The sequence below is a fragment of the Phodopus roborovskii genome, unplaced genomic scaffold (assembly GCF_943737965.1).
Source record: "Phodopus roborovskii unplaced genomic scaffold, PHOROB, whole genome shotgun sequence".
In the NCBI taxonomy this organism is placed as follows: Eukaryota; Metazoa; Chordata; class Mammalia; order Rodentia; family Cricetidae; genus Phodopus; species Phodopus roborovskii.
This window is the reverse complement of record NW_026126459.1, coordinates 24063239-24087663: the sequence shown is the minus strand read 5'-3', so window position 1 is coordinate 24087663 and position 24425 is coordinate 24063239. Positions and strand designations below refer to the sequence as shown.

Below are 24425 nucleotides of genomic sequence, written 5' to 3'. Positions count from 1 at the left end.
CAGAATCCGGCAATGATGTCACCAGAAGAGAAAACTCTAGACTCATAGGACTTAGTAATATGGACACAAAAGGCCTCAACAAAATACTAGCAAACAAACCTAACAGCCCATGAAGGACTGAGTATCTGACCACATGAAATACAGTACAATGACAGCTTAACAGGGAAACCAAGCATGTGGCACAGTCTGCTAATACAAGGGGATGAACATGGTGACCTAAATAGAGGCATACAATGCTCCAATAAACTCTAATCTTAATGCAAAGACACTGACAGGGTTCAATCTAATAAACACCATTTAGGACCCTCAGTCGACATCTCCCTGTCTTTCTCCCCTACCTGTTCCTCTACTTGCTCTCCTTAAAACTCAGTTTAACCCTCTTGGAGACAGGGACCAAGCTCACACTTCCTTGTGCAGTTCTGATACAGTGCTCACTCCACACACTCCCAAGTTACTTTTTAAGTTCCTTTCTACTTATCTTCTGTTAAAGTCTCTTCATTTGCCAGGGTCACTGAAATCTCTCCCCTAGAAAAGCAATTTTGGTGTGCAGCTCTGTTCATTTAGAAGAGCCCACTTGCCCCATCCCATGTTTGCTACAGCACTGTGTGCTAACCTTTTTTGTACACCAGGACATCCAGGCTCTGTTGTGATCCCCAGAGAAAGCCCAATCCTAACACCAAGTGGAACTCGAAGATCTAGGGTTACCTTAAAGCAGTCAAGGGCAGAGATCTGGTCCTTCCAGATCTCTGGAATAAACGAGCCACAATATTCCCTCTTTCTGAAGTCCTTGTACCCCTCTGTGTTTCTATAGCAACTCTCTCCATGAAATGCCAGGCCTTTTAAATAACCTCCTCATTCAACCTCATAATAGTCCCATAAAGTACGGGTAAAGAAGGAATTCTCAGCCTGTATCAACCTTAGGAAAGTTCAGGGGAGGGACATAAAGGTCACAGAACAAAAGCTCAGGAGAGGGACACCACCCATAGATGTCACATGGCAAAGAGCAGCACATTATGCCAAGCTCAGAGTCTCTTTAGAGCTTCTACTGAGCCCGACTAGGTAGTAATTTCACAACTACATGGCAGAATGAAGTTGACATGGGGGATGGCTTCTCTGTTGTTATATGGGGAATTTGAGCTCCTGGGTATACCGTATAAAGTAGCTAAGAATAGTGGTTAAAAAAAATTCACTGGTCCACACACAAGGACCTAAAGCTCACTTTATGATTTTATTTTACCCACCTAAAGCCTTTACTAAATTGCCTGCCCGCCTTAAGTGACAATTCACAAGACTTTATTCTCTTTACTGCCCATTTCCTTGTGTCTCAGGTTGGTCACATGGGAGGTGTTTCCTATTGCACACAGAAGGTGTTCAATAAATGCTGTCTGTTTGTTAATGGACAGTCTGTTATTTGAGGTGAGAGAAGAGGAAAAAGAAGACATGGAGAAGCGGAGCCCTTGCATGTCAGTTGAATGACAGCCAGGGTTCTGGGGGTGAACCAGAGAACTGAGGAGTCTGAGGAAAACCCAGTGCTTCTACAAAATGGTTTGCAGATAGGCCTTATCAGTTACATTCCATTCACAAAATATAACTCTCATCATTTAGACACAATGTTGCACACAGAATGAGACAATTCAACATTACCTCTTTCTAAACCCTCAAATCTCTACTTGGAAAATAAAAACCATCTTTTGTGCACCGAATGCATGAGAAAGTGAACACCCTCTACACTTTCAGTCAAGAGTTGCTCTGTAATTTGCTTTATCATTAAAAAAATTAGATTTAGGGGCCTGGAGAGATGGCTCAGAGGTTAAGAGCACTGGTTACTCTTCCAAAGGTCCTGAGTTCAATTCCCAGCAACCACATGGTGGCTCACAGCCATCTGTAATCGGGTCTGGTGCCCTCTTCTGGTGTTGAAGCAGACATGTAAGCAGAGCATCATAAACACAATAAATAAATCTTAAAAAAAAAAATAGATTTACTGATCATTTGCATGTAGTGTTTCTTAAACACGCCTTCTGGATAAAAGCAAGAGGGCGTCTGGACCAACACAACTCAAAGCTTGGGAATTTCACAATGAGCACTGCTGCTTGCAGGGGTCACGTGAGACAGAAGATGAGCTGTGCTGGCAGGCTTTCTCTGTAAGTGTCCAGGTGCTAAGTACTGCGGGCCACTGGCAGCACATAAACACACAGGAGTGGCTGTACCCTGTAAACTTTATGGACACACAAACCTCACGTAGTTTTTACACATCCAGCTACTGGGAAATAGGCAGACTCTACTTAGCTAGTGGGCCACACAGCCAGATGGTGACACTGATCTGGCCTGTGAAGACCAGACTTGCTGCACTAGAGTCACCTGAGAACTTTTTTAAAACAGAGGTTGCTGACTCCCACCTCCAGAGTGAGTCTGCACAAGAGTCTGGAAAATCTGTCCCTCCAGGAAGCAAATAGATCTTCAGCTCCTGTCCAGAAACACTTGGGGTTGTCTCCATCTTTCCTCCCTAGCTGTGTGGCCAGATGAACCACTGATTCTCCCTGGATTCACTTTCCACAATTAGAAAATGGGTAAGAGGCCCCACTGGTTGGAAGTGGCAAGACCTTTCTATCTAGCCTTGTCATCTATGATGCTACAGTTTAGACATTTCACAAGACAGCCACGATGATGTGCAAAAGGCAGCAAGCCACACTTCCCAGGAGAAAACCTACCATGGTCTATTCTCCCACCTCACCTCTGGCAGGAAGAACTCTTGGTAGTTATTTTACCCTCTGATGCCAGTCCACGACCAGGGATGAGGCTGCTTGATACTGCCTGGGAACCACAGTAGCGAGGGGGCAGCCTCCTGGTGGCAGAGCACGACACCCTGCCTGTGTGCCCTGGGCTGTCGCTCCTACTTTTATACTCTGCTCTTCAGAGGACAGTGGGTATGGGAGAGATACTGAACAGCAGCATGGTTTGGATATGAGACACTCCTTACAGACCAAAGGCGTGGCCCCTGGTGCCAGCTGTGATCAGAGGTGCGGCTTTAGGATGAGACTGGATCATGAGGGCTCTAGTCTAGTGCCTGGATGGATTAATTGTCACAGGTGAAAACTGGGACATGGGGCAGAGCTGGAGTGAGCAGATGAGAGGGGACACCCAGAATGGGCATATTTTGCTCTTGTCCCATGCAACCACCCCCCCCCCCGTTGGTTCCTTGGTGCCATGTAGTGAGCAGCTTTCCTCTTCCATGCCCTTCTGTCAAGACACTGTTTTACCACAGGCTTGAAAAAATGGGGACCATGGACTGGACCCATTGAAATCAGAAGTCAAAATGAATCTTTCTTCCTTAAAGTTGATATTTTTCAGGTATTTGTCACAATGATGGGTTGATGAGTAATACAGACAGGTATGACTGACAATTCACTGACAAAAAATACATAGTTGGATTTGTTGTTGTTTGAGACAGGTTCTTACCATGTAGCCCTGGCTATTCTGGAATTCACTCTGTAGACCAGGCTGGACTCACAGAGACCCACCTGCCCCTGCCTTCTTCTGAGTGCTGGGATTAAATGTGTGCATCACTGCACCTGGCCCCATAATTAAAAAGTTAAAGCATCCACATGGCTCTTTAATTTAACCTCTATAATCACTGCTAAATGATAAGATCCAGAAAAGTCAATGCATCCCAAGTTCAACAGGACTCCAACACCAGACCTTTCAAAACCCAGCTGGGGGAGGAATGAGTGCTAGACTTCTTAAGCAATGATCACTTGGTGCCCATAAAGACCAAGGCTATTTTACCTAATCTGTCTTAAATTAGATCTTTGTGAAGCAAATGAATTAAAAGGAAATTGAAACTGGGCTGTGGTTTACTGCCCAAGGGAAAATACATGTTTATAACAACAGCCAGTGGATGCGTCTGAGCACAAAGCCCATTAAGAGCAGTAGAACAGCTCTTAAGAAATTATGGCATGGAGTATTAATAAATGTGTCATGTTGGCACAAAATGAGCCTTCCAAAAAGCACAGAGTTTTCATTTCTAATTAGCAATGTGGGGTTTGGAGCGTGTGACTTCACTGCTGTTCACTCAGGATGCAATGTCTTTTCTCTTGGGCCCACAATTAGGGAAAGAGTCATTGTGCACAACCTGGCACAAGCACATTCGTATACACACCAAACAAATGACAGCATCGTACAAATACAATATAACATATACAACTTCACAGTACTGAAGAATGGCCCACTTATTAGCATGTTCTCAGCCCTACACTCCAAGTTAGAACAGTTTCTAACCCATATAATAAGTATAAATGAAAACAACAAAAGGTGAATAATAATAATAATAATAATAATAATAATAATAATAATAATAGATGCCATGTGGACAAGAAGTAGCAAACAACACAGAACAGAAAATATCTTAAGGAATTAGTCATTCGGTAACCCCTGGACAGCCACATGTCACATGGCTCAGAAGAGTGACTCCCCACTCAGTCACATCCATTGCCTCCTGGCTCTACAGACCTACCTATCCTATAAGATCCTTTTAGTCTCTCTGTCTACAATTGCAACAGGCACTAATGATGACTGTCTTCACCTGAGGTCTTAACTGTTTTGATTCTAGAATTGCCTGATCCTCTCACCTTGGGCTGACTTCTACAGCCTCAGTGTGTTCTCTCAGTCAGATGTGACAGTCTTTGCTGTCAACTTCATTGGGGTTAGAATCACCATGGAAACACACCTCTGGGTGTATCTACAAAGGTTTTCTAGAAAGACTTAACTGAGGACAGAAGGCCTAACCTAAATGAGGGCGGGGCTATAGCAGGCTAGAACCTTCAACTCTAAATGCTGCCAAGGAGTTTCCCAGTTTGAAAACAGCCACCTGGAGAAATGCTTTGAAGGTGTACAGAGGTTTGCTGCAGCTGTAATCCACAATGCAACATATCAAGCTGGTCATAGAAACTGGTGGTACTATCCAGACGGTATTGGCTTTATAGGAATGAAAGATACAAAAGTAGGGTCATCGCTGAGGACAGGAAAGGTGTGGCAGGGGTGGATTCCCTGCCAGGAGATCCTGAAAGGTCACTGCATGAGGTTGGGAAGATGAAGCCCAAGTTACAAGGAAGACCTCAAAATGTGGGAAATCTACTTAGGAAAGCTACAGCCATGGAGTGGATTCCTCCCCCACTCCCAGAGCTATGTGTGCTGCAGGCACAGTAAAGGAGAGGTCCAAGGCCAGTTGGAGCCCAGATGATGCTGAGAATGGAACTGTAGGTTTGGTGGCTTGCTGAGCTTTAGTCCAATCTCTGTTATATAGCCATCCCTCCATTCTGGAATGGGCACGGCAAATTCTCTGTCATTGGATAATCTGTTTCACTTAATAGAAGCTCACAGTTAAGAGCTTTGTCTTGAGTCTCAGCTGAGACTTTGGACTTTTGAACAGTATTTGGACTGTTAAAGACTACGGAGATGTATAGAGTGTACATATACATTGTACATTACAATTTGAAACTGAGACCTTAGGGGTAGAGTGTTATGATTTCAATTAAACTGATATGTCTAGATATTAAGTTGACAGTGGATGACACTGTGATGGCTAATCTTCACTGTCATTTGATTGGACTTAGAATCATCATAGAGACACATCTTTAGGTACATTTATAAAGGTATTCACATCAAGGTTTCACTGAGGGAAGACCCATCATGAATATGGGGGACTCCATTCCATGGTCTGGGGCTCTGAATTCAGTTCAAAGGAGATGATGAGCTGAGCACAGACAACATTAGTCTGCTTGCCCTTCCTGCTTAAAGATGCAGTGGCCAGCTGTCTCCCTGGCAGACTGAGCTCTTCTTGAACTGTGAGTCAGTATAGATCCTTCCTCTCTTTCTTTTTGTTGGGTATTGGGTCAGAGCAATACAACAGTAACCAATATACCTACTCACCTCTAGACCAGATTTCACTAATTATTAGCCAGCTGGCACTCTTTTCTGAGCAACTCTGCATAGTCAATTCAGCAAGACAGCAGGTGCAGGTACTTTTCAAAGGGTTCCCTGTGTTTGCTGAGTAGTTGGGAGGCTAAAGTGGTAGAATTCTGAACGTGAGATCAGCCTGGACTCCTAAGAAGAGCTGAAAACAACAACAACCCTCATTTGGGATATATATGTTTGTATGTATATGTGTGTGTGTGTGTGTATGTATATGTATATATATATATATACATATATATATATATATATATATATATACATATATATCAGAATGTAAACAGGCTGTGAAGCTGTTAAACAAAAGTGAGCTGCCAAGTCAGACTTAGTAGCCTGGTGCTCTAACAGCTGGTTCAGGTGAAATAACTACATAGCTTTAGTGGCCTAGAGAGGCACCAACAAAAACAAACGGGGCTGTAATTCCAGAATACCTGGTTACTGGGACAACTTAGGTATGCTGAAAAATGCTGAGCTAAAGCAGAACATGAGGTCTCAGGCGAAACTCTTGTGCTTGCTCTGTATGGACAGTTAGAGCTGGCGTTCTCAGCCTCTATTCTACTACCCTGGGGAGGAGGGAGGGAGACCTTAAACCCTGTAGTTAAAAAAAAAAAAAAAAAAAAAAACCAAACACCTTTTTAGTGCAGCTGGAGAGAGGGCCCAGCTCTTAAGAGCACAGGCTGGTCTTCCAGAGACCCAGGTTTGATTTCCAGCCTCTACATCACACTTATGGTGTATAGATGTACATGTACACAAAACATCCTTATACACGTTACTGATAATTTTACCCGAGTCTGCTTAAAGAAACAAACACAATGATGTTTACTAATCATTTACGATGTGGCAGGCATCCTACCATGCCTTCTATAACTATGTCATGGCAGCCACTCTAAGGCGGGCACCAGTCTATAGAAGATGGACTGTGACAGAGGTATAGCAACTTGCTCAAGACCACAAAAATAGGTTGTGAAGCACAGGACTGCAATGCGATGGCCTAATTCCAAGGCCGGGACTTAGAATTTACTTGCTACACTGCAGTGAAAGAAGCTTTAAAAGTTGAAACAAAGAACTTTGGGTGTGGTGGCACGCACCTTTAATCCCAGCACTGGCAGGTGGATTTCTTGAGTTCAAGGCCAGCCTGGTCTACATCATAAGCCCATTGTCAGGGATCATAGAGAGGCCCTGTCTCAAAAACAAACTAACAAAGTTGATACCAATCCCAGAGGATCCTCCTAAGCTACAGTCACAGAGTGAGAGGCAAGAATAGCAGGGGAGTTTCTCGGACACAGATTGGCTGGCTCCAGGCAGGGAGGGCTCTTCTTTCCATGCTGGGTCATCTGGTCTACTCCTTACACCAGCGAAGGAATCTTGTCTATAAACAAAAGCCACGTGCACCTGAGAGCACAGGTGCTCATGGTTCTCTCAGGGGTTGGCTGGGGGAACTCAATGTGAATGCCACATCTGTCTGTGGCTGTAATTGTCACTCTTCCTTCCTACATCCTGGTCACAGGAAGCCGCCTGACAGAACAGCAACACCCTGTGCCTGCTTCATGGCTAAACCAGAATAACACTGCTCCCCAGGGCAAGGCAAGTCTGAACCTCCTTCCTGGCCATGCTTCTCAACCTCCTTCAGTGGAAAAGTCTCCTCTTTGGTGTAAGGATTGCAAATGTTCAAGAACACAGCAAACTGAGGCATTCTGTAAAGAATAATCACAATCTAGAAAGGGTCACATTTTCCTCTCCTGAATCAGCAGAGGAGAATGCCTGAGTCTGTAACTCTACAGGCCTCGGTTCCAGGCCAGCTCTGCTGCGTGTGAGCAGTTGTCAGGGTCCTGGACACTTACTTCATGCTGGCACAGAGTCAGTACTCTGAGGGTGACCCTGTCGCTGCGACTGCTTTTATGCTCAGGGGCCATCTCTCTTCTTTGGCTCTAGGACAAGGGTAGCTGTCTACAGCTCTAAGGGTTCCATCCATGGTACCAAGAATCTATACATGGGCTCAGGTCGTTAAGAGTACTGTGTACAACAAGCTAGACCTGGAGTAGAGGTCCCTAAAGGGATGTACTGGCTCAAATGGTACCAGAAGGTATCTCAGACCTTGGGAACTCTGAAAGGGGGAGAAGACACTCAGAGCACTTCTATGCTCCAGTCACAACTAAATTCACTATTTCAAACAACTCAGCTTTGTTCTGTCTCTCGGCCTCAGTATACAGCTTCTCATATCTAACTGCTCTCTCCTCTTCTCTTACAGGTGACTTATTACCTGTAAGAGACCATCATGACAAGAGATCCAGTTCACAAATCACTTCCTCTCTGAAGGAAGCCCCATTCAACCCTCTGGAGCAGAGTTATTCACCCTCCAACACATCCTCATAACATGCCCTTCATTTCCATTAGAGCATCGAGCTGAGAAAATGGTCACCATAACTTAGGTGTCAGCATCACTAGACACAGCGAGGCGTACCATGAAGGTGGGGCCTATCTTCTATCCACCATGATCTTCTCAGCTCAGCAGACAGAGGACATAATATGAGGCCCATCCAGCATAAGACTGACAGGTTATACACTTATTGAATAGATGACTGGAGTTCTTAGACATGAAGACATTACACAATAGAAATCAAATAACCTATAGCTATACCCAGCCTTTTGTTAGGTGCTCAGTGACACAGGTTCCTTTCTCACCCTTGGCTCGCCCACCTCTAAAAATTCACTAACTTTCGTTTTTTAAGACTTTACACCTTTTTCAATGCTTTGAATACCATGGTGAAGATAGGGCATAAACAATGACTAAAAAAGCAGATACACTAAACTTATAAAGCAAAATGACAGGAAATAGCTACAAATGATAGCAGAAACCTCAAACAAAACAGCTTCCTGTAGCACACACCTGCGAGGGATCAAAGCCCAGCACTTTCTACTGGGCACATTAAGTTCCCAGACTACAGAATGGAAACCTGGCTCTTCCACACATGAGTTGGGTGAGCAAGAAAGTTACTTGAATAAGGTTAATGTTTTCAAGCTAGAGTTTCTTTCCTAACTTTTAAAAACATGCATCAGGGGCTGGAGAGATAGCTTGATGGTTCAGAGTACTTGCTACTCTTCTAGAGGACTGGGGTTTGGTTCCCAGCATCCACAGGGTGCTCACAACAGTCTGAAACTCCAGTTCCAGGAGTTCTGATGTCCTCTTCCAGCCTCTGCAGGCATCAGACATACACACGGTACACAGACATACATGCAGATAAAATACTCATTCACATAAAAACAATTAAAAAGGAAAAAAAAACATCATAACACCAACATCCAACATTTCTTTAATGTTATTGGTAATCTTCAGATATTATAGGAATTTGGATATCTAGAATATTGGTGGTGCTATCAATGATAAAAGAAGCTTGAGAGAAGAATGGCCCCATTTTGGACATGGTGGGTTACCTGTAGGGATCCCACAGGGCTGGCTGGGTTGGTGCTGAGTTGTAAAGAAGCAGCCCAGGTTGAAGGTACAAAATCAGGCTTGGAACTGAGACAGGATGAAGTTACCCAGCACAAGCACCAAGTAAAAACAAGGCCTAAGGCCAGAGCCTTGGGGAACAACAGGATAGAAGGGAAAGGTGGAAAGAAAGAGCAAGAAGTGGAAGGAACCCTGAGAAATAAGAGAATTAGGGGAAAGACGTAAGGAGCTATAACTAAGCACTAGACAGCTGAGAGGTTCAGTGAGATAAGACTTTAAAAAACACCTCATGGTAGAAGCACGGACAATGAGACCCCATGGTAGAGCCACAGTCAACAAAAATGGGTGGTGTCAACCAGGCTGTATGCAAATAGCTACTTAGAACTTCTGTGTGACTTCAGGCACAGTAAAAGGAGCCTCTACATAGATTAGAATAGGCTAAAATGATGCCAACTATTTTAGAAAATGACCAATATGATTCTCAAGATATCCTCCATCATTAAATGGTAATTATCACTAAAGAAGTCAAAGGCCATTTTATTTATTTATTTATTTATTTATTTATTTATTTATTTATTTTGGATTTTCAAGACAGGATTTCTCTGTGTAGCTTTGGTGCCTCTCCTGGCATTTGCTTTGTAGAACAGGCTGGCTTCGAACTCATGGAGATCTGCCTGCTTCTGCCTCCCAAGTGCTGGGATTAAAGGCATGCACTGCCTGGCAAAGGCCAATTTTTATTCCAGTAAAATTTTTATAACTTTTAGCCTGGGAAGGCAGTAAACCAGCTCCTAAATATCCAATGGACATCATGACTGAGGCAAAGCCATCTTAGAATTCGGATAAACATTGGCCCCTGTACATACAACTCTGAGCACTGGGAAGTGAGGCTCCTCTCTGGAGGGGGTGACAGGAGATGAACAATGCAGCTGTAACTGTCCTATATACCAGGTGCTATGTGCTACCAAGGAAAACCAAACAGGACTGAGGGACCCACTGCTTTAGACAGGGCAGTCAAGTTACCGTCTCTACAAACACTGAAAAATATGTAGGACAGTAGTTTTTAGTGTACCCATAATTTTCTAGACTAGAGAAACCAAAGGCCTTGCATGGGAGAGTGACACAGCTAAGATTACCTGGAATTAGGTGGGGACAGGATCAGAAATAAGCCTTCCCAACCCTTAGTCAGTTGCTAGAGCTACATGAGAAGCCTGAATGCTCAAATCCTTTCTTTCTGTAACTGCATGGATGGACAGGGAACAAAAGCTCAGTATCTGCCCACCCGCCACTCGTCCAGGTCTGAGTGGACTCAGACCTCACTGCCTCAAAGCATCGTCCAGGGCTCATCTGGTAAATAAAAAACTGAAATACCACTTGACTTCCCCATACTATTAGGGCAGGGGGGTGCTTTAAATGACAAAATAAACTGAAGTTTTAAAATATAGCTTAATTTTAAATGTCTATGCTGACTGCAATGGAACAAGTTATCAGCAACATCAGTCACACCTGATGGACACAAACGTTCCCTTAACAGCCTGGCTCTGAACACCTGCTGACATATTCAAACAGATTTGGAAAGGAGTATCTCCTGACAACAGGGAAACATGTGTGCACAAGGGGTGGGGGGTGGGGGTGGGTAGGGGGCAGAGGAGGGAGGGAGGGAGGCCTAGAGGGTGGGAAGGATGGGGGAGAGAGATTTTTCAGAGGCTGATGGCTGTATCATTAGTGAGGAAGAGGAGAAAACTGTAAAGACTGTGGGCACAGAGGAACCCTCCACACCTACACCAGACAACACCATGGGGGGCTCTTAAGACAGGCTGTAGTCTCGAAGACTCAGTTCTGGTGTAGAAGCACCATGCTATATCACAGGAAGAAGCACCAAGTTATGGCTGGGCCCGGGTGAGCTGGCAAAAGCCTCAAAGCTGAAGCTGAAGGAAGAGTGCATTCCAAGGGGAGGAGACACACAGGGGGCAGAGAGCACTTTACCACACTGCCAGCACAGGATGCACACAGCAAAGGTGACACACGGTACACTGATACAGATGCATGTCCGCTCTACCACACCCATTTACAGATGAAGAAACCATGGCCCAGGCAAATCAAAAAACAAAACTGGAATGAAACCTGCCATTGTGGCAGGCAGGGGTGGGCTGTGGTGTGAGGGAGACAATGTTCCCTTAGAAAGTAAAAGAAGGTGGAGAGGCCAACTGAACGCTCCAGAGCTCACGTCTAGACAGGCAATGATGGAGGTACTGATAAAGGGCCCGGCTCTTAGCACTACACTCTTCATTACTGATCCTAAGGTGGAGAGCAAGCCACAGGGATCAGTGGGGATGCAAACAAGAAAGAAGTTTGCTTTACATTCCTTACATCTGTCTTCAGCATTGACTGAAGCCAAGGATAGGAAATAAAATGTTTCAAAGGTGAAAAGCTGGAAATACGTTGTAATGAACAGAATTAAAAGGAGGAGATTTAATGCAGGCTCTGCCAGTAACAGTAGCTCTGCTTTAAAACATTATCTATATATTTGTGCATGCACGTGCCTCATGAGTGGAAATCAGAACAACCCATGGGAGTCAGTTCTTTGATAAATGCCCTAACCCCTGAGTCACCTTGCAAGCCTGGTTCTGGCTTTTGACAAAGTACCAATACCATAAAATAAATAATGTAAGGAAGCTAAATTAAATGATGTTAAAGGCCTCTAAACTTTAATTTCCTGTGACTTTAAATGTACCTCACTTTGTAGAAAAACGAATATACACTGAAGTGAGCTGAACTTTGAGAAGCATGACTTTCTAGTGCAATAGGAATGCACCATAATACTTAAAGACACATCAATCCTGCAGCGCTTCTTTATAGTAGGACATTCTATTAGATACAGAGGCCATGTCAATCATCAGGTGTAAGAAATGAGAAAGGGGTGGGACTCAGGCAGAAGGGCCTTCAACTCAACCTACAGACTCCCCTATTGCCAATGCAAGATAGTTATTAGAAATCTATACAGTCACTTAAAACTCAACAAATTACTGGTAAGCTGCTGACAGTAAAGAAAACCCCTGATCTGATTCTCTAAAAGAAAAAAAAATGAAGGGAAATAAAGTAGGAAGTGACATTGATAAAACTCAGGACCCCATAGCATAGCATGTGGTGGTACACAGCTGTAGCCCCATCCCTGACTCAAAAAGCCTAAACAGCAACAATAACAACAATAACAAAAACCAAAAGAGATTCCACAGTAAAAGGGAAGTCAGGTGACAGAAGGCAAGGACAAGTGTCTGAGGTCAGGTTCCTCACACACACACTATTGCTTGCAAAGGTATAGAGAAACCACAGAAGACGCCGCCATCAACGATTAACACTGCAGGAGGACAACTCTCTGCCATGATAAGCCAGACCTATAGTGCTCCATTGACAACAATGTGGCTCATCTGGTAGAGCCAAAGGCCCACTCTCTGCAAAGAGTCCTCAGCCATGACCCAGGCCATGAAACAGATGCAGGCACCAGAAACAGAGAAAGCATCAGTGGGGCAGGACCCAGGGAAATGGTACACAAAGGAAAACTAAATCACAGGTAAGGAAATGAAATAAAAATAAATAATTTAAGCCCTGGGAAATAAAGTGACTTGCTAAGAATCATCTAAGAGTCATGAATTATTTTTGTAAAGTTTGTTTTTCATTATTTTTCCCTTATAATTATTGTGGTCACTTAGACAATATTTATACTAACAAAGAACAATATAAATAATAAAGTAGAGAGCATGGTGGAGTCACAATCTCTCTACAGTCTATTGTCCTCTGAATCGTATCATGTTTAATTCTTTAAACTTGGACAGCTCTGGACCACTGGTTCCACTTTTCCTCCCTATGCAGCTGTTGTGAGCTGCAGCAGAAGCACCTGGATAAAGGGCTATGCTTTACAGAGAGCATCCTGGCTGCTTTTGTCATCCATCCTGAGTTAAGGGTGGTTTCTAAAACTCACTTATGTATTTCTGCAGTGTGTGTGTGTGTGTGTGTGTGTGTGTGTGTGTGTGTGTGTGTGTGTGTGTGTGTACTGCTGAGAGAGTATGCACACCAGGACACTTAGAATGACTCACAGGAGTCCATTCTCTCCTCCCACAATGTGGGATCTACCTCTGCCACCCCAACCCCTGGGATCACAGTTATTAGAGTTGGTGGCAGGTGCCTTTACCTACTGAGCCTTCTCACTAATTCTAGGATAAATCTCTTAATTCTGTCCTATTAACAAGACAAAATTTAAAACTTACTAACAGCTGTTAGGAACAGTGTTAACAAAAATAGCATAAAGTTTTCTATTCACATCAACTACATAAAACCATTATCTGGGAAACCTACTGACATGGTTATTTAAATGATATCTGTTGAATTAGGTGGGTCTCCTACAATTTGACATCAGCACTCAGGATCTAGCAACTAATCGAACCAGGAGGCTTGGCTTCTCCTCTTGTCGTCTTTCATACAAAAATTATGATAAAAATCTAAAATTTGGTCAAACATTGTTCAGGAAGTTTGAACCCTTGGCCAAACGAAGACTGGCTTTTTGCCTGTGTTCTCTGTTGACCAGGGAACAGAACTGGCTTTGATACAAAGATTCAACCTGACTAGGGCATGACAAGACCAAAGACCAAAGTGTGCTTCACTGTTTCTGCCCCACAATGGCCATGCTCCAGTGTCAGGAAGGAGGACTGCATAGAGGCACACCCACGGTCTCCACGACATTGACTGCCTGCTACCCTGTACGAGCAATATCACCTTTCTATATAATGACAGAATTTCAAAATTGTGGGCACGGGGAGATTCCACACAGCTGTAATATCCCTTTGGATGCTAACAAATAGATACTTTATCTGTGTCCACACTTCCTCCCTCTCTCCTTCCTTCAAGCTCCCAGTACCAGGGGCTCCAGGCATGTTAGAAAGTACCCAGCCAGTAAGCTACATCCCCATCCCTTGTAAATTTTTATTTTTTATTTTCCCTAATCTGGCCTGGAAGCAAAACTTGAAGTCTTATTAAGAGAGTTGGCCTTTGGAAAGGCCTGATAGTGGCCCTCAGCAGCAACAAAAATGGGAAAACAATCCCAGGCAGAAGCAAACGCTAGCCATGTCTCCGCACTCTGGCAAAGATGGGGCTCCTTTTCCCTCTCCCACGCCTGAAGGGAAGGGGCCTCTGTAGTCGGGCCTCCTCCAACTCACTTTCTGCGTCAAATAGTAGGGGTCAAAGTCCTCCAGGGGAACTGCAACCAGGCCTTGGGGGATGTCCCCATAGATGAATGGCAAACTCTTCCCGGCTTCCAAGTCACTGTTGGGCTTCGGCTTGCTGTCCTCATCATCTTCCCGATGACTGCCATCCGCCTTTGGTGGTTTCTTGAGCTTGCTTTCAGCAATGCGCCTCTCGATGTTTGCCAGCGACTCAGGGGTGAAAGGCTTGAAACTATCAGGGCCTGGTGGTGCGAGCAGCCGCGCTGCCATCTTCTCATCCTGCAGCAGCTTCGTTAGTTATGCTGTGTCCAGGACAGGTCAGCTCTGGAAGAACAGCAACACAGGCAGCATTAATCAATCACTGCTCTAAAAGGAGGCCAGATTAAACCAGCTCCTTCTCAACCTTCATTCACAACCTTTGCAACACAGTTTCCACCATGACATGGTTCTTTTTATCTTAAAAAAAAAAAAAAAAAAAAAAAAAAAAAGCCTATGGAGAGAATGGTTTGGGTGACCTCTGTGGTGGAAAGATTGGGGTCTCTCAAACTGATAGCATATATTATATTTACCTAAATTTAACTCACTGCTCAGAATCACACATGAACAAAAGAGATGTGTTCCATATCCCCCAGGCACTCTGCTCTCAGCTAACTAGGAATAGTTAACATTCCCTAGGGCCTGCCTTTGCATGCTCAATTCACCTTCCTCTCCCTGTGCTGCAAAAGAATCCGTTTTTCTTTAAGGGCAAGAAAAGGGTGAACAGTCAGTCCCTCTTCTCAAAATTCTCACTTTCTGAAACAAAACTAACCCCTAAAACTTTTGCCAACACAAAATACTGATAAAATAGCTTTCATCTGTAGTCATCCTTCCATTACAAGGTATTTCAATTTACTGAGTTGTCACGATCTTTCCAGTATAAAATTCTAGTTTTTTTTTTTTCAGGATCAAGCACCTGCCAGGGACAAACACAGAAATGTTTTTCAGTGGAAAGGGCTGCCACCACTTCCAAGGCCCCCTACTTAGCAATGAGAAAAGCTGAGGAAACCTCTAGGTTCCCCATGTACCAGCAATGGAGCATACTGGCATGGAGGCTGGCTTCCTAGAAGGACTCAGACAGAAGGGAAGGGAACATTCCCTCTCGAAAGAGCAGGAAGGTCACAGGCATCAGGGAGTTCTCAGCTCCTACGTGAAAAGCCATTCCACCCTGTGTTATTTTTACCTGAGCCTGGAGCTGATGCTGAGAGCAATAGCCCAGCACTTTACAAGAATGGACAGTGACCACTGGCTGTTCCCCTGGTATTCAAAGTGGCGTCTCCTTCTTTCAGCAGTGGCAGAATAAGGCGGGCCAGGAAATGCGCTTAAGTCTCTGTCTCTTACACTCCAAACATCTTTTAAGAACATTTACTTAGTGTCACATGCATACCCAGGAAATAGTTTTGAAAGGCTGAAGATTGCTGCTTCTGCTACTCCCTTAGTCCTCAGGGTCCACTTCACATACCTATGTAACCTGCTCCTGCTCAAGAGAATAGCTGTAAACTCTCACTGATTACAAAGTGTGGTCCCTGAGGGCTCCTTTGACAAATCCAGTTTTCCTGGTGACTGCTGTGCCACAGCTTGGAGCTGAGTGTCTGCAACTAGACTCTGCTTACAGCACAGGGCTCCAGGGACAAAACCATGCAGTGGCCCCACACAGACTGGGTAGTTTCTCACCACATCAAAACCCACAGGTTCCACTAGCGAGCGGGGCCAGAGGAAGCATTCTGAGCAAGCATAGGACTTAAGACACTGCAGGACTCGTCTATCCATTGTGCAGATGAGGAAATGTGGGTCCTAAGATATTGGACAATTTGCCCAGGTCACAGGGACAGGATTTTTTTTAAAAAAAAAAAAAAAAAATCACAACTAAAAGCTAGGATAGCTCAGCAGGTAAGGGTGCTTGCTGCCAAGCCTCAAGACTAGAGTTTTATCCCTCATGGCAGAAGGAGAAAAATCAGCTTCCAGAAGTTGCCTTCTAACCTCCATACACATACCATGTGAGCGTCACTAAATTAATTAATTAATGCAAAAAAAAAAAAAAACCCGAAGACCTGAACCAGATGCTGATATCCCAATTCTTATTTCTTTACTATTACAAAAGAAATCTATTTTTTTTTTCCAGTTACCCATCCCATCCTATCCTCCCCATCACTAGTCTCCAGCAGGAGTAGCCTGGCTCATTAAGCAAATCACACAGAAATAAAATGGTTTTATGATCTGAGACTTCATTTACAGTTTCCCCCAGCCTTGGCTTCCTTTTCCCCAATTCCTCCCATACCCTGAACTAATCCAGTAGATCCCCTTCCTCCTGCCTCAACCTCATACTCCAGCGTCTGTGCCCAGCCTTGGCCTCCACGGCACTCCTCTGGGAGCTCTGCCTGCCTCTCAGCTGTGTTTCAAGTACCTTGTTTGCACTAGCTTCACCTCCAGAACACAAGGTCTATTGATATCATCATCATTTACCAACAAAGAAACAGAGGCTTAGAGAATTACCTTGGCCTCCCTAAAGCCATGCTGCTAGGGAGGGACAGCCAGGGCTCCAACCACCTATAGCCACTCAAAAGCTAGGCGGGATTGCCTGGAACCCACAGTGAGACCCAATATCTGGGATTGCAGGCTCACCTTCCACACTCACTCACAGCCGAGGTTGGACAGAGGGCAGGAGAGCTGCACTCTAACTGCGACAGCTTAGCTCATGGCTAGGGTGCTGCCTTGCTCAGTCTCTGCGCCCCCACTGTCTCCAGGGCCAGCCCCCCCCCCCATTAGCCCTGGTCCCACCACATTTCAACCTTCTGTTTTCCTTCCTAGCTCTTTCTCCCCACGTGTCTGTGATCTCCACTGGCTTTCCAACATCTGGCCTTGTTGACACTCACTGTGCCATGGCTGTGATCTCCCACATACTTTCTTCTCTATGGCTGTCTTCCAAAATCTGTTACCCTCTTCCCCTTGGGCGCTCATTCATATCAACCCATTGGCACTCAAGTGATGCCAGGCTTCTGTAACAGTCCTCACTGTGCCCAGGACAGTGCCACACTAGGGTCCACTTTAGACACAGGCTCTTAATTGAAGCACTTTAAACTATTCTTCTTGGATTCCTCCTCCTCTATCATTGGGACCACCCTTTTCCAGCCATCCAGCATGGGATCCCATTCACACCGCCAGCCCCTTGCTTTCCATGCCCAGCCACAGCCTGACCATTCCTTCCTGAATAGCTTCCATTTGTGAGCATCACCCACTCAGGTCCCACAAAAGCAGTGTTCTCACATGTGGTCAGCCTCAGTCTACCCAGGTGTGTTTCCAAACATCTTCTTCCCTAGAAATCGGCTTTCATTGTCATTTCCTTCCCTCAAGCCCACCAGTTCATAGCAGATAGAAATTTGTGGCTTGTCACTACCACTCCAGGTCTCTGACAACCTCATGTTTCTCAAACAGTCCCTTCTCCTGCTTTACAGATGTCTCCTCTGGTGACTACTGTTGGTTTTCTATTTGCTAACATTTCTTTTTAAGAGTAAACATAACACAGTAAGGTATATGACTCCATAGTGCCCAGTTCAGTCTGTGCGTGTGTTGCTACACCTGTGTGACAACAGCAATTTGCTGTCATGTTCCTTCATCAGTAAGCTGCTGTGAGAAGACGCTAAGCACCCCATTAGCCCCACCTTTCCGTGGTCAAATATTCATGTGATTCTTCCCAGAATTTGGCTAAGGGAGGAGTCATGGGTTGCAGGCCATATATAAAGTGCCAAGGGTGGAGTCTTCCAGCCGCCCCACACCCTTGGCAACACTCAGAACAACATTCTCCTCAATTTCACTCAATTAATGGTGCCTCAGAGTTTTAATACTTGCTGGATGAGAAAAAAATTGATGCAACTTGAAATTAACCATTTAAAGCAAACAACTCCACTGCAAGCAATGGATTCACAACCTTCACCATTGCGCAAGTCTTTCCATTATTGAAAGTTCAGTGCCACCTCTACCCCTCACACAGCTTAGTTTCTCTCCACCACCCTCCACCTAGCTCCCTGTTACCAAAAGTGCATTCTGTCCCTACCAATGTATTTTTTCTGATATTGCCTATAAAATGGTAGCACATAATGTGCGACCATTTGGGTCTGACCTCTTTCACTTAGTATAAAATTTTTAAGGTAAAGTCACAAAGTAATATGTATCAGTGTGTGTGTGTGTGTGTGTGTGTGTGTGTGTGTGTGTGTGTGTGTTAAACACTGCACCTTCTCCCCAGCCCTCACCGTGTTTTCGGTATGTATTCCTCGAATGGTTCTGATGCACTTTCCACACACCTCCCGGATCACTGTGTTTCCTGCAAAGCCAGTCAGCACTGAGCGTCTCTATACTGTGTGCCAGACATCCCCATTTGTAAGGTGCTAGCCTCAGTGGTGCCCACTTTCTTCTATTGTGTCATTTACATTTTCCTGTTTTGAACTGCTTATTTACTGAACAACCCTCTTAAAGTACTCTTTGTTTGTTTGTTTTTTAAAATAAATTTACTTATTTATTTTACATCCTGGCCACAGTTGTTTTTGAGGTAGGGCTTCACTATGTAGCCCTGGCTGTCCTGGAACTCACTATGTAGACCAGGCTGGCCTCTAACTCACAGAGATGAGTTCTGCCTCTGGCACCAAAGCTCTGGAATTAAAGGTGTGTGTCGCATGCCCAGCATTTTTTGTAAGTCTCTCCCTCTCTATTATGTTCCTGGTAATATTTTGGTAAGCAGTGGTTCTTAATTTTACTAGAATCCAATCTATCAGTCTTTTCTCCCCAGGCAGTGCCTTTAAAAAAGAAATACCCAGCCTATCCACGGCCATGCAGGTATTCTACTAGGTTTTCTTCTAGATTTATTGTTCTACATTTTTTATTTAAACCTGCATATCACTGAGAACTGGACATTGTATATGATGTCAAGAATAGATTCATTTTCCCCCCAATGTCAATAAACAACTGACCCAGCATCACTAAGTCAATGTCTGGTCATTGTCTCTTTTATTGACTACTATATACATTACATTGTGACTCCTATATACACATATTATTGGCAACTATATACACTTTCTAGCTATAACCCTGAAGTCTGTTTCTCCTCTTGTACCTAGGTTCTAGTCATCAAATAAACCCCTCCTTCTTCAGAGCAAAGAGTAAACGGATTCCTGGATTTAGACTGAACTCAGAGGTCATGCCATGCAAGGTGCCGAATCTGAAATCAAATGAGAGGCTGGACTATCTAACCGCCAGTTAGCACACTGGAGAGCTAGCAACCTCCAATATATGGCTGGCCTTCAAACAATGGCAGTTTGAACTGTACAAATCCACTTATACATAGCTTAAAAATTTTTTTTGACAATCTGAAAAAAACTGACAGATAAACCCAGTAGGTAGAATTTTTTTTACATAAAAGAAAAGTTAGGCATATCATGAATGCATTAAAAATTTTGTGTATAAAGGGTCTTTTATTATTTGCTATCATAAAATTTGTTCAACTCTGTATCAAAACTTTAAATTTATCAAAATCTATGAAGACACTTAGAACATACATGGTTGTGACTTGCAGCCTCACAAACCTTGCTAAATGTACAGATTCAGTATTAAATCATGAGAGCATAAAATTAACGCGGCACTTTCTGCACAACTGTTGTCATTTCCCAGTCATTCCTGTTGCCATGGTAGCTAAGTCCTGGTATACCACTAACTGCCTCTGGGTGAGGAAATTGTTTTTCCCTCTTCACAGTAAGTTGTGTATCTCAGTAAAAAGTCTCCCCGTTCTAGTGCTTTTATCACCACATATAAGTGCAACCAACTGCTATCATCAAGTCTCCTGGTCAACAGCCGGACAGTAGTAGTTGAGTTTTGGGGGAGTCAGAGCCAGAGACAGTTCAGACAACTTGCCTAGCATGCTGAGGTACAGGTGTTAATCCTCTGTACCATGAGAAGAAAAGATTTGGGAGGGTCAAAGTTATCTGCAGACTTCACTGTGTCTGGCCATTCCAAGGTCAGATGGACTGCTATGTTCATAGAACCAGTCTCTCTGTCAATGCCCCTGCTCCTACTGCTCAGCTGTCTTCCTGCCATGTCCCCACTTAACCCAGACAATGAAGGAACAATGATAGTGGCTCTCAGTCCTGAGAGTTTCAGAAAAGACTGAACTAAACTCAAAAACTTGTGGGGGTGGCAATAGATGATTAGTGCTCTCGTCTCTTGGTCATCTGAGAGAACTAAGAACTTAAAATGCTCACTGAGATCTGACAGACAATAAAGAGGAATTCATGGGGGACACTAATGGGGGAGGGCAACAAAGAAAATGGCTGCAGAGAGGTTAGAATAGGGTAAAATGGAAGCAGCTGTTGCAGGGACTCTAGGCAAAGGCATGTAAGAAATATGCTGGGGGCAGGACCAAACTAACTTACCAGTGAGCCTGATGCACAGTGGCCTGCCCTCACACCAACACTCAGAAGGTTGAGGCAGGAGGATGGAACAGCCAAGACCAGCCTAAACATGAAGTTGGAGGGTTGGGAGGTGGGGGGGGGGTGATCTGAGAGGATTTAGAGAAGGAAGCAGGGAATATGATCAAAATGCATTGTATACATGCATAAAATTCTCAATGAATTAATAAAGATACTTTTTAAATAAGACCAGCCTAAGCTACACAGAGAGTTCAGTTCAAGGTTAATCTGGGTTGCATAGCAAGATCCTGTTTCAAAAATAAAAAACAAATAAACAGCAACAGAAGTTGTAAATAGTACAGAAACACACAATACATCTGACCTGGGTGTGGCTATGCAGTAGAACGCTGTTCTACACATGCAAGACCATTGGTTAAGTCCCTGGCATTGCAAAACAGAACTAAAATCAAACTTGTCTCAGCCTGGAACGAAAAGAACAAAGTTTGGTGACACACATTCCTCATATTAAAATTAATTACAAATGTGAAGTCATCAAAATTTTGGTATTGAACTAGAAGCAACCCAATGGATAGAGTCTAGAAATAAAGGCTTATGTATGTGGAACAAGAACAGCCCTATCATTTGCACAGTAGGAATACACATGCAGGCATGCCACACACAGACAAATGCCAAAGAATGAAGTGGGGCTTTACTTTATAATACCTGCACTATTAACTCAAAAATGAATTAATGCCTTAGTAAAAGAAACAAAACTATGAAACTTAGCAGAAAACATGGCTGGGAGGTTATTTGTGAGATGTGAGGTTCAGAGGACCAGAGTTCAGATCCCCAATGCTCATACAAATGCCAGGTGGGCATGGCAGTATAACTGTCAATTACAATGTTAGGAAAGCCAAGATGAAGGATCCTGGAGCAAGCCAGGTGGCTACACTAGCCAAGGGACTCTGGGTCAGCAAGAGATCCTGTCTCCATGAGTAATGTGAGGAGTATTAGAGAGTCTTGCCACCTGCCTCAGGCCTCCACATGTACATACATGCATGTGTAACTGCACACATACAAGCCCATGCACATGTGAACAAGCACACACACACAAATGCAATCCACACAGAGATACCTGCCAAAATAAAACTAATTAGATTTAAAAACTCTTATGCTTTACACAAAAGCATCAAGAGAAGAATCTAAAGACAAGTCGCAGAGCAGGAAGCATTTACAAACCACATACCTGAAGGAGAGGCCTAGTCGGGTGGATAACACGGGAACACAGCAAGCAATGGGGAACCAACTACAGGTTACTGAGGGCGTCAGAAACTGAAAGGGGCTAGTGAGATAGCACACACGGGCCACGCTGTGGAATAGTTCCTTACACTGTGTGAATATATGTCACTGTGACTGGTCTAATAATGAGGCTGACTGGCAAATAGTTGGGCAGATAGAGGTTGGGGGGGACCAGAGATGAAAAGAAAGTGCAAAAAGAAGAGAAGTCTTGGGAGTGGAGATGCAGAGGAAGCAGGAGGTGAACTTGCCGCACTGAGAGAAGGTGCCGGGCCATGTGGCAGAGCCCAGATAAGAAATATGGGTTTATTTAAAATGCAGGAGTCAGCTAGTAAGAAGCCTGAGCTACTGGCTGAGCACTTATAATTAATAAGTCTCTGTGTGGTTATTTGAGAACTAGCTGGCAGGACCTCACCTCACTACCTGACTCTGGTCCCCAGACCCCACAAGCTAGCAGAAGAGAACTGACTCCCAAAAGCTGTCATCTGACACCCACACACATGCCGTGGCACACCCATGTCTGCTACATACATACAACATCCATCAAACATTTGTTCTCCCCACCCCCCCAACCTGAACGTCTGTACAACTAATTGGAACATAATGCTGAACAGCTGTTCCAGAAGAGCATAGCAGGTCCCCCAAAGTTAAGACAAGAATTCCTATATTACCTTATTGTAATATGTATTACCAATTCCACTATTTAGCATATGCCCCCAAAGAATTGAAAGCAGTAACTCGAAAAGATATTCCCAGCAGCAATATTCACAAATGCCAAATAGCCCAAATGACCATGAATTGGATATATAAAATGTGGTATACATACATACAATGAAATACCTTAAAAGTAAAAGAAATGCTAACATGTGCCTGAAAACATGAAACCAGAAACAAAGAGGTAAATACTATAAAAGTCTACTTGCATGCCAGAGCTACACTCTGATGAACAAGATTGTTCACTACTGCCCCCAAGAGACCTGATAATCTGGGATAAACGACAGATAAATAGCAAATCACAGAATGCTAAACCTTGCAATAGGTAAGACAAGTTTACAGGCATGAGAAGCAGAACACCCAGCCTAGCGCAGAGGAATCAGAGAGAGAATTCTGGAAAAGGCAACATCTGTTAAAGCTGAAGGGCAGTCCACTGGCATGGGAGACAGTGAGAGGATGGGCAGAGCTCTGCAGGACAAAGAGTAGCACTCAGCATATCATAGGGCAGGGCAGTCGAGCCATAGGGCTGCTGCAACAGTTCAGTGTGGACTCAGTGACCCAGGTAGGCAAGCACCTGCTATACCAGGAAGGCAAAGCCCTGCGAGCACACAAGGGCCAGGCCCATTTTATCCTGAAAGCAAGCAGGCATTGAAAGCTTTAAGAAAAAAATGATGACCTACATTAGGGCTTTTTAAACTTCTTCTACTCACTATTAGTCTTAAGAAATTTTTATGAACCCCAGGTATAGATAGACAAAATAGGCATATCAATCAAGCGTTTACTCTTAAATCATGAAGTAATCCTTTGGTGTGCATACATTTATTGTTTATTGATGATGAAAGTCAATTTATGTATTACTAAGAAAGGTGCTTGCCTAATACAATACAATCTAAAGATACATTGTTTTGCTAGATGCTGAAGAATGACAACAGAGAAGACTATTAGAACTATTTTCTGTAAAAACCAGTTTGGTCCTGTGAGAGCAGAGAACTGCACACAACACACAGGAAAGCCCTGCAGCTTCTAAAGTGACAGTGACGAATCTGATTTTAGTTATTTCAGGCATCCTCCACTGGTGCTGCATAGCATGACAGGGCATGCAGTACATGTACTGTGTGCAGAACCAAGGCCGCAGTGACATCATGCCATGCAACATAGGTGAGCTCTCCCAGAAACACCTTGGACTCATTAGGTGTTTGTTCTGAACTAAATTTTGATTTCTGTGTGTTCAGAAACCTTTCATTGTTGTCAATCTTAAAAAAAAAAATGGTTGTAATACAATGACCTAATTTCCCTTCTCTTTCTTCCCTCCAAACCCTCCCATTTACCCTCTTTCCTCTTTCAAGTCCACACCTCTTC

General features: G+C 43.9%; 1 protein-coding gene across 4 annotated transcripts in view; it reads right to left on the bottom strand.

The window, feature by feature from the left end:
- Positions 1-24425, bottom strand: part of Scn8a (sodium voltage-gated channel alpha subunit 8) — a 157463-nt gene that overhangs the window by 87854 nt on the left and 45184 nt on the right. For all 4 annotated transcript variants that reach the window (XM_051189929.1, XM_051189932.1, XM_051189928.1 and 1 more), the window contains exon 2: positions 14623-14952. In XM_051189929.1, the coding sequence (XP_051045886.1) occupies positions 14623-14898 (276 nt within the window). In that variant the 5' untranslated portion in view covers positions 14899-14952. The remainder of the gene's footprint in view (positions 1-14622; positions 14953-24425) is intronic.